At 38.4% G+C, this 10,393-nt stretch overlaps 1 protein-coding gene across 1 annotated transcript; it reads left to right on the plus strand.

Moving 5' to 3' along the window:
- Window positions 1-4,148: 4,148 nt before the first annotated feature.
- LOC129566847 (zinc finger protein Noc) lies at window positions 4,149-7,289 on the plus strand. Its single transcript, XM_055443117.1, has 2 exons — window positions 4,149-4,614; window positions 4,996-7,289. The coding sequence occupies exons 1-2, from the start codon at window positions 4,525-4,527 to the stop codon at window positions 6,361-6,363; spliced, it is 1,458 nt and encodes a 485-aa protein (XP_055299092.1). The 5' UTR covers window positions 4,149-4,524; the 3' UTR covers window positions 6,364-7,289.
- The last annotated feature ends 3,104 nt before the right edge of the window (window positions 7,290-10,393 follow it).

Consider the following 10,393-nt stretch of genomic DNA (forward strand, 5'->3'; position numbering starts at 1 on the left):
CGGTCGGTGTTGTATGCGGTTCGAACACACATCGGCCACAACAGAGCGCTCATCATCGAGGCTTATTTCTTAACTTGTCGTACAACATCACGCCGCCTGATTTATTTCGGCTAATGCAAAAACGAAACCGATTTTGTATTTTCTGCCGCAGAAAACACACAACAAAACGGTTCAAATTCGGACTAAACGTATGTATTGGCATTCACAAATCACTTGCAATCGAATGTGTATCGCCATGTACATGTTTTGTTGGTCGCGCTCACGCCCCAGAGATGATACGATAGCAAGAGCACGAACGTGCGCGCTCGATGGGATAATGTTGTGATGTTAAATCAGAGAGGCTAATTGCTGACATGTATCTTCATTATACACATTTTAATAACAACTAATGGAAGTTGAATTAAAATCATTTTCGGTCTTTGCATCGCTTCAATCGAAGATGGAGTGGATGAGTGAGTGAATGAGTGAATGAGAGACTGGCTCTTGCCAATCGGCTCCATCATGTGTTATTCTGCTATCGCATTTACCAATCTTTTTCGATGCTCGTTAATAAGACGTGTGCTGTGTGGTGTTTGGCATTTTCGATTGAGCCCGTGATTCAGAGCTCGTTTGCTCTTGCGCGCTCCTCTTTTCTCGTTCTCTCGCTTTGTGTACGGAATCTGTCAGTTTAACTTCCATTTGGTTGTTTTTCGATGTGTTTCTTTCTGTATTGTTGCTCATTTTTTCTTATCTCTTACCCTTCGAAATGATTAAATGTTTGCTGTCTGACGCCGTGTTGTTGTGTTTCTTCTTCTTCTTCTTATTCGTTTGTTTCTCTTTCTCTTAGGTTGGCGTACATCGAATGATGGCGAACAACTAAACGATATAATTCAGTGTTTTGTGATTATTAAAAATAGATTAGTGTTGAAATCAGAGATGCTCATCTACAACAATTGTGTTGCGTCTCATTTCCACCTCTTTCTCAATCGCTCTTCAACTCGCACATACTTAATCGACTGGCTGCACACACATCAACTATCCACCATTAACTTCTTTTGCCGTATTTTTTTCTTTCCAACGCTTATTGCCGTTGTTGCTGTTGCTGTTGTTGTTGTTGGATTTTTTATTTGCTGTTTGATTGCATGAATTATTACCTCGCATTATTATAAATTAAAATAAAATGATTAATGACATTCATTTTTATTTGCTTATTGTTGCTGTTATGTTTGAATCACTATAGTGCCGGTTTTTTGTGTCTTCTTCTCTCTCTTTTTCACTCCCTTGTGCTGGATGGTGTGTGGATATGGATGAGTTTATTCATCACGAGCTCAATGCCTGCTTCATTTTCATGCCATCTCTCTCTCTCACTCTCCGCTTCATATCGTTTACGTTTACTCATTCAATTTGGTCGATTCTTCATCGTGAACACACATTTTGCTGAATGAGCGACTATCTATTTATCTTGTTGCTGCTTTTTATTGTTTCTCTCTCTCTCTCTCTCTCTTCAAATCGTACGTTTTCAACAATTTCTAGTAAATTTAAATTAATGCCTTTTTCCAATGTCTAAGCGATTTGTTATGTTCTCGGATATAATTTATCAAATGCATAATCTATTTTTGAGCCGACACACACACGCACACACATACTACGATATCTCAAAATTTATGATATTTTCCAATGAAGAAATTATTCGTTTCGGCCAAACAATCCAATCTGGTTGGTTGGTTGGTTGGGTGCGATGAATCACGTCGAGCTTCAAAGTGCATTTACAAATGAATTTGTTGAATTGGTTTTTCGTGGCTGTGCACGATGTCGAACACGACAGTTTGTGTCAGTATACATACACAGTGTTGATGTGGCCACAAAACATCAAAGTCACAACGGCCACAGCAGCAGCAGCAGAGTGGCGATTGATTAGCTGCATGTTGTGAGGCTATCTCGGATAATCTCGTAATCGAAACGAACGAGAAAAACTGATTAAATTTATCTTCTCAATTTATTTCTAATTTATGTCGATGCGCCAAAGAATTTATGTGAATCATGTTTTTTTGGACGGAACGGTGATATTCTCTGTGGTTGAATTGACGATTCCGCTTCTTCTGCTTCTTCTGTGCCAATGGGCATTTATCATTCTCGTCAAGCGCTTTATTATTGAAACGAGCGAGGATTTTCGTTTTTGCTCAACATACAATTAATAACCATAATCAACGCATTACAATGTTATTTAAGTCGGGCACAAGTGTGATTATCGGCAACATTGTTCCACTCACTCGCGCACGCCGAAACATCTATTGTTCGGTGGGCATTTCTCCGTTTCGCTTTGCATTCGTTTGAGTGAACGATGCGCGTTAATTTAGTTGGTTTTTTTGTTTGTGCTTAAATGACTTGAACTAATCACTGTCTGTGTGTTGTTAATGCCAATGGTTTAATTTTTCTTTCTCATTTCCTCATAATTCGTCTTTTCTTCGGTTTTGTTATGGGCTGTTTGTTGTTGCTGCTGCTGCCGCTTTGGATCCGCTCAAAATCTGCCGTTTTGAAACATGGTATTTTACACGATGACTGATGGCATCACTGATTGTACATTGTGTAAACAGATAAATACCGGATTTCATGTGAATTTCATAAATAGAAATGTTTTCGACGGCATTTGCCGTATGAATTATACATCAAACACACACACACAGAGAGAGAGAGAGAGAGAGAGAGAGAGAGAGAGAGAGACCGACACACAGAGAGAGAGACATTGGCTTACAAAATATGGAATGCGAAAAAGCATTGGCGCTTAAAATATATATCACAAACGCATTGAACTGTTTTACATTTTAGACAAGTTGAATGCAAAAAACAAAAAATCGAGCCGATACGCCGCGCTCACTCTCAGCGCCAGACTAAACACGCACCGAAAAGCCCATCGACTCAAAGAGAATGCGCTTCGTTGTGTGCGCGGCATTTTATAAACAAGGAACTGGGGATCTTGCGTGAAAATCGCATACACAACTGGAATCATTTTTCTTCTTCTTGCTCTCTGCAATTTTATACGCGAATTGATAAATGCGATTGGAGCTGTGTATCGGAAAGAAAGATGCCGACTCAAAGGGGGAACGAATAAATAGAGACATTACGGAATTGCAAACGACAGAAAATATCAAAAGATAAATTATTTGTGTGTAAAATTTACTTAGTTTTATTAGAATCGAAGTAAGAAAAAAAGACCGAGTTGGCAGCAGCAGCATCGAACAAAGAACATGAGTTGTAATTGAATCGTTTGTCTCGCCAATTGTAAAAAATATAGAAGAAATAAAGAAATCAGCAACAAAGAAGTAATATATGAATGAGCGACGAGCCGCGCGGCGAATAAACAATGCGCCAAGCGAACATATACGAAAAAATAATAATCGAAGAGCGAGGAGTAACCGAGCAACAGAGTGTGAGAGACATGCACAAACAAACAAAAAAGCAACATATAGCCATCCTAACATAACAAGACGCATTGAGATCTCTCCGCGAAGCGGACAAGATCAAACGAAAGATTAATAACAACGATGAAACGCTTTCCGTTTTATATTTGCGCTTGACGTTCGCGGGGCCCGTACGCAGAGCAGCGAACACATATTACAAACATATTTATCTCGACATGGGTGGCAAAAAAAAATTAACACATTTACAAATGAAGACGCATCATAAAAAGAGGCTAAACGTGCAACCAACAAAGATAGAGCAGGAGAAGAGAGAAGACAGCCGAGAAGAAGAAAACCAGTGATGAAGAGAGAGAGAAAAAAAATGCTAGTTCAAGTGAAGAGATCATAACTAGAGTCATGAAATCAAACGAAACGCACCAACCAAATTCATATTGATGGGTTTTCTGCCTCCTCTATCGTTAGCTGCAGTTTTTCGATCGACAAACGAACGAAGGAACGAACTAACGGAGGAGACGATACACAAATTGACTGCATTCACAGCAACAGCTCAACTCAAAATAACAATACATGCAAGCATACACGTTGAACGGTCACATATTCATGCACACAGAACTGTGTGGAACAGGTGCGTATGTGTGTGCGCGCTTCATACATACCAATAAAATGAGGGGTAGGGATAGCGCGCATGATTTCTATTGGTACATACACTCGTAAACTGAGAGCCATGTTGGAAAATCGAACGAAGTCACAGTGAACCACGACGAGCGATCACACTCAGCCACTCAGTTCGAGTTGAAACGTTGACGAAATCGGTCGCTTTTTCAAATTACTTGTGCCGTCACCAGAGAAAATCACACATTCAATAAAGTGAATTTTTGAAACCAGCTCAAATATACAAATACGGAAGAGGAACATACAATTCTACCAAGTTCCCACTGAATTATTCAATATATGGACTATTCTGATAAAAAAGAAATCAACACAAGTGTAGATGTGAACACTATTAATTGAAAAGTGAATTTATTGAAAATATTTGAAGAGAAAAAAAAACTGATCAACAAATTATCAGCGAGAAAAATAGAAAAAAGTTGAAAAAATTGATTTCGACGAATATTTTGTGAATAAAATGGTCGTTTTAGAAACAGCAGGCACAATGGTTACCATCGGTAACACACAATATTTACAACCGGATTATTTATCACCACTTCCAACTACGGTAGGTTTTGTTCGAGCATTTTTTTTTTTTGATGAAATTGTGAAAAAATTGAAAAAAAAAATCGGTTTTTGTGGAAAATATCGAAAAAAATTGAAATTCAACACATTTTCGAGAAGTTAACAGTTTCAAGTTTAAATTCAATGTCTTCTTTGGAATTTACGGAACTTTTGAACATTTTTCAGTTTTTCAACAGTTCGTAAAAATTTTCAATCACATTGAAATGTTTTGCAACGAAAAAAAAATCAAAACTCAATATTTTTCGACAAAAATCGATTTTTTTCCATGAAATATTCATTTTTTCCTTTCAACACAAGATTTTCTTTTAGAACAAAAAAAAACATTTAACTAACTTTTCCTTTCCTTTTTTTCTCAATTTTGCAGTTGGACGCAAAGAAAAGCCCATTGGCGCTATTAGCCCAAACATGCAGTCAAATTGGTGCTGATACAGCAGCAATAAAACCAAGCTCTGGATCGTTGGATAAAAATAAAAAATCAGACTCAACATCAAAATCACCATCGACCATATCGAAAACACCACGATCAAACACATCACCGCAAGAGGTGCGTCCATTAGCATTCAAGCCATACGAATTAAATGTGCTGACACGAAGCGGTGACCAACCATCATCCGATCGACCATCATCAAAAGCCAGTAGTACAAATGGAAGTGTTTATGATGAGAAAACAAAACAAAGTGCCCGTGTGCCATCGCGTAGCAAAACAAATAGCTCGCCAATCGAATTAAGTGCAGTGAACAATAACAATAACAGCCGTGAAACAAAATCAGAAAGTGGCAGTGGTGGTAAACAAACGCCAAACAACGGTTCCGAACGCAAATCAACATCACCAAGTGGATCACAACGTGGCAACAGTCCAATCATTCGATCCGGATTGGAAGTATTGCACGGTCATTCATCAAATGGTGCATTCAAACCGAATGCATTCGGTTTGAATCCATTGGCTGCATTGTGTTGCCCACCCGGTATGGAACAACATGCAACAAATCCAGCATTTCGTCCACCATTCGGAAATGGATTTGCCCATCATCATGCCGCTATGTTGGCCGCAGCCGCTAGCTATCCACCAAATACACAAAATCCATACATTAGTTATACACGCATCAAGACTCCATCAGGTGGCGAAACAATTGTACCGATTTGCAAGGATCCATACTGCACCGGTTGCCAATTCTCGCAACACAATCAACAAATGATGTTGGGCATCCCATGTCCAGCCGGATGCACACAGTGCGAACAACAAAAATATGGTTTGGCCATGGCAATGTCGGGTCTACAGCCAAATCATCCATACGCCGCACCCGTCGATCGACCATATCTGTGCACATGGATCGTTGCCGAAGGATACTGTGGAAAACGTTGCTCGTCGTCCGAAGAATTGGTTCAACATTTACGAACACATACACCAAACTTATCCGACCCAACAGCAACCGCCGTTTTAATGCAAGCCCAACAAAGAGCACTCGCTTCAATGCATCCATTCGGTTCACTATCGCTTGCATCATCATTGCATCGTGGCTATCCAACTGGACCACAATTGAGCCCACTATCATCGGCCGCTCGTTATCATCCATACGCAAAACCAAGTGCCGCTGCATCGGCCACCCTGCCCGGTTCACCTTATGCAACATTCAATCCAGCTGCATTGAACAATCCATACTATTCACCGTACGCTTTGTATTCACAACGACTCAATGCAGCTGCCGCCGCTGCAGCCATCAATCAACCTTAAGAGAGAAATCACAGCGCAGCCCAAAACTCAACCGTTTCTTTTTTTCTTTCTTCATTTCAATCATTTTGAAGCACCTAGTGAACACATACACAAAAGTAATCAGTTTTCAAAGCAAACATACACATTACGAATTCAATTAGTCGAGATATTCGTGACACATTTTTTCAATATGAATTATTTTGTCCGGTTTCTCTCTGAAATGAAAACGAAAAAGAAAAAAAAAAAACTTACATTTGTAAAGTCTATTCTGTGATATTATCGATTTGTTTTAAAAATGACAAAAGAAAAAGAAAATGATGATGATGACGAATGTTTCAAGGATTTCAAGCCGATAAAGAGCAGAGTTCAATGATAGTTTAGTGAATAGAAAATGAGCAAAAGAATTTTAAGTAGGCAAAGGAGAAGAAGAAGAAGTTTTCACCAAATATTTAATTTTCATTTTATTTTGAGTTTTGATCGATTTAGCGAAGTCAATTTATCTCAATTTTTTATTCAGTGCGTTTAAGTTTTGTTTTTAAATAGATTTGAAATTGCAAGAGGCGAGCGTGTTTGCTCATTTTTACCACACACACACACATACACACACCATCAGAGTTCACATGATTGCAATGGAATAATACAAATAAAAGTAAATATTATTGTAAATAAAATAAAAGAAAGAAAACTTGTCGAAAAAAAGCAAAATGAAAAACAAAAATAGTTTTTATTAAGATTTAACGTTCTCTTTTTAAGTTGTATATGTATGATAATTGTATATGGAATATTGCTGTAATAATAACTGACTTAATGATGAAATTCGATTAATTTAAAAGAAAAATACACATATAAACCCCAACCAAATGGATTTAATTATGAATACGAAAAAGATAAAGAAAAAACCGAATAATAAAAGCAAAATAACGTGAAGATATACACAAAAAATTAAATCTTATCTCTTTTATTTCATTTAGACTGCTTATACGTGTTGATTTTATGGGCTTCAGAAGATCAGTTTCTTTTCAGCGATGTTTTTTTCTTCTCATCTCTTCGGGAAATTTTTCTTTAAGCCAATTTTTTCGTTCGCTCTTCGTGTATTTTATTGCTTCTTTTGTAGCGCGACTGGCATTAATTAGGTTTTCGGTGAAGCAGAGTATAACCCGATTTGAAGGTTAAATCGTTTTCTTTCGCTTTTGCTTGGGAATTTAATTAAACAAGTTCTCTGGTGTGTGTGCGTGCTTTTTTTCATTTCATTCACTCATTTATTCATTCAATCTGATTAAAGGCGATTACACTCTATGAAAATGCATGCGATTAATTTGAATGGATTGAAATGCGCCATTGGCATGGGCAGCAGCAGCAACAGCAACAAAATTAACGGGAAAAAATCGGCAGCGCGGCACTGGCTTGTTCACTTCACCATGTCGATCGCATTGAATTATTTATTGCTGTCGACATTTTCGTTGGCTACTTCATTATTTTCCCGTGCGCTAGAAGATTTTATCGGGCAAATGTTAGCCGACAAGCCATTAATCATTTTATGTGAATGAGCGATCGCGCTCGCGCACACATACACGCTCGTGTGTGTGTCTGAGGGAGAGAAAGAGAGAGCGAGACAGAACGACTCTGAATATTTATTGCATTTGAAATGCGCCCGTCAAAATATGACAAGTGGAAGAATGTTCAGCTTCATTTTCGCTGTCAATCCATTCGTAATTATTACGTAATAAACGAAATGGATTATAGCATTTGTGCCAATAACTTGTGTTACCCCTCATTTAAAAATGAACACTGACGTCAGTTGCATGGCAGAGAGAGAATGAACGAACAGTTCATACAAAGCAAACACACACACACACACCTCTCTTTTCTCTGGAATGAAAAACCAATGTACGAAAGAATTAAAGAAGATTTGTGAGAAGAATCGAACACAAAAAAAAACATGGCATGTCGAATAAATAATGCATACCTTATGAATTGAGCCAAATGAACGAGTGAAGCGGATGAAAGCGACGGAATGAGAGATGAGCGCACAGACAAAACCAGGGAAAAGAGGAAGAGGCGAGACCATAAGAATAAAAGTGACTAAAAAACGAATTCTTCAAAAGAGAGAATAATGAAGAAAAAAAAACGTCATTAAATGCCATTCATTATTATTTATTTAGACATAAATTTCATTGTAATGAATGCACGTTAAATGAATGGCCATTTCCGTTCTACATCAAAAGCACACAATTCTGACACATTCACCGAAAAGTGCCTGTCTATCTGAACGTCGCCGCCGTCGTCGTTGTTGTTGTCGTCAATTTCAATGCAATTCGTTTCGTTTGTTCCTTTTCTTATGTACGTGTGCTTTTGTGTGTTCACTTGCTGCAGTGCGGCGGTAAATGATTGTGCGGCAATTTTTTCTGTCCCTTCAATTTTGCCAGAATGGAAACGAAGGTAATAAAAAAAAACCAAAACTCTCATCGACTTTTGGTAAATGGTGTATATCTCGTTACGCCAATTGAGTCTTGGCTCTTTCATTCATTTCAATTAAATGAAACGCTCTCTAAAATTAGAGCAACCAAACAAACACGGTAGGAAGATCAGACAAGCACGAGAGAAAAAAATGGAACAAACCGACCAAAAATATCCACCGAATAACACTTACGTGGCCTAAAAATCTATTGTTTGATTCCTGTTCAACATTTGAATGAATGGTTTGGATTAAAGGCTTCGCTTTTTTTGTTGTTGGTCGGTTGTTAATAATACATCATTAGCTTGTCAACCTTAACGAAAGTACAGCGTCGTCGTGTCACTGTCACTTATTTTTATCGACTTGAATACTAAACGCTCTCGGTTTCTCTATTCCCGTTCCAACACCGCTGCCGGTCGCTGCCACTACACCAACACAAATCACACACATTTACTTCATGTCACACTGCATCTCACTCAGTCTTTCATTTCCCTCTCACTTGCTCTTTCTCTATCTCACTTGCTCTTTCTCTATCTCACTCTCTATTTAGTGTCGCTTTTTTTAAGTTGCCAATTACTTGAGTTGACAGCTGATTTTTAACACGTAATGAAAATGTTATAACAACAATCATAATCAATGGTTTAGTTTTTTTCGTCTCTCTTCTCTTCTTTCAGCTTTGTTTTCGTGTCATTCTTCTCGGGTTTTCGGTTGAGCAGCGCTCGCGTGTGTGTGTGTGTGTGTGTGTGTGTGTGTGTGTGAGGGAGAGCAGAACGAGTGATTGTATTCAAAAACACATCAAACATCAACGATATTATGTGTCGCTATATCCTCCCCATTGCGTTAATAGAGGTTTTGAATTCCATATTGTCGCCGACTTTGTAAGTGAGGCACACACACTCACGCTCAGTGTGTACACCGGAAAGAGCGCGACCCGAAAATGCCCGAATACCATATGCAAGGAGACAAAGGATGAAAAAGAAAAGCAATAATCTCGTATGTAATGATGAATATGTGAAACTGACATGTTGAAGTGACATATTGTGCTTTGTGATATGACACATGACCTGAAAAGGACTAGACGGCAGAAAGAGCATAGAATTTTTGCTAAAAAAGGAACATTGCTTCATTGTTTTCTACGACACATTTTGACGATGTGCATTCCTTCCTTGAGCCCCGAGGTCTTGTCATGTTCACAACGATATATGTCTGATCTTGGTTTGTGTGTATGTGTTTTTTTTTTGTCTGCCCTGCCACTTTGTCTAATTCCATGATGGAAAATGATGTTGATGTTTTTGACATTGCCAACGGCACTCAGTGTATTAATTCATTTGTACCATTGTGTACGTTTTGCCAATGGCCGAGAACAGACACCGAATACATGTTCAACATTCTTGAGCTATTCGCTTGTGTTTCAATTTTAATCATTTTGGGGCAACAGGTACCAATGCCAACGAATATGTACGCTCTGCATGCAGCAGTCGGCGAAACCATAATTATTATGCAATGCATGCACAGACGGTTCTTCGAATCGGTTTCTTCTCCCGTTCTATCGTTCTCCACTCAACAGATGCATTCAGTTGCTGTCATTGCTTTTCG

Source organism: Sitodiplosis mosellana, unplaced genomic scaffold, assembly GCF_009176505.1.
Source record: "Sitodiplosis mosellana isolate CC-2019 unplaced genomic scaffold, AAFC_SMos_1.0 Smas_scaffold_5, whole genome shotgun sequence".
In the NCBI taxonomy this organism is placed as follows: Eukaryota; Metazoa; Arthropoda; class Insecta; order Diptera; family Cecidomyiidae; genus Sitodiplosis; species Sitodiplosis mosellana.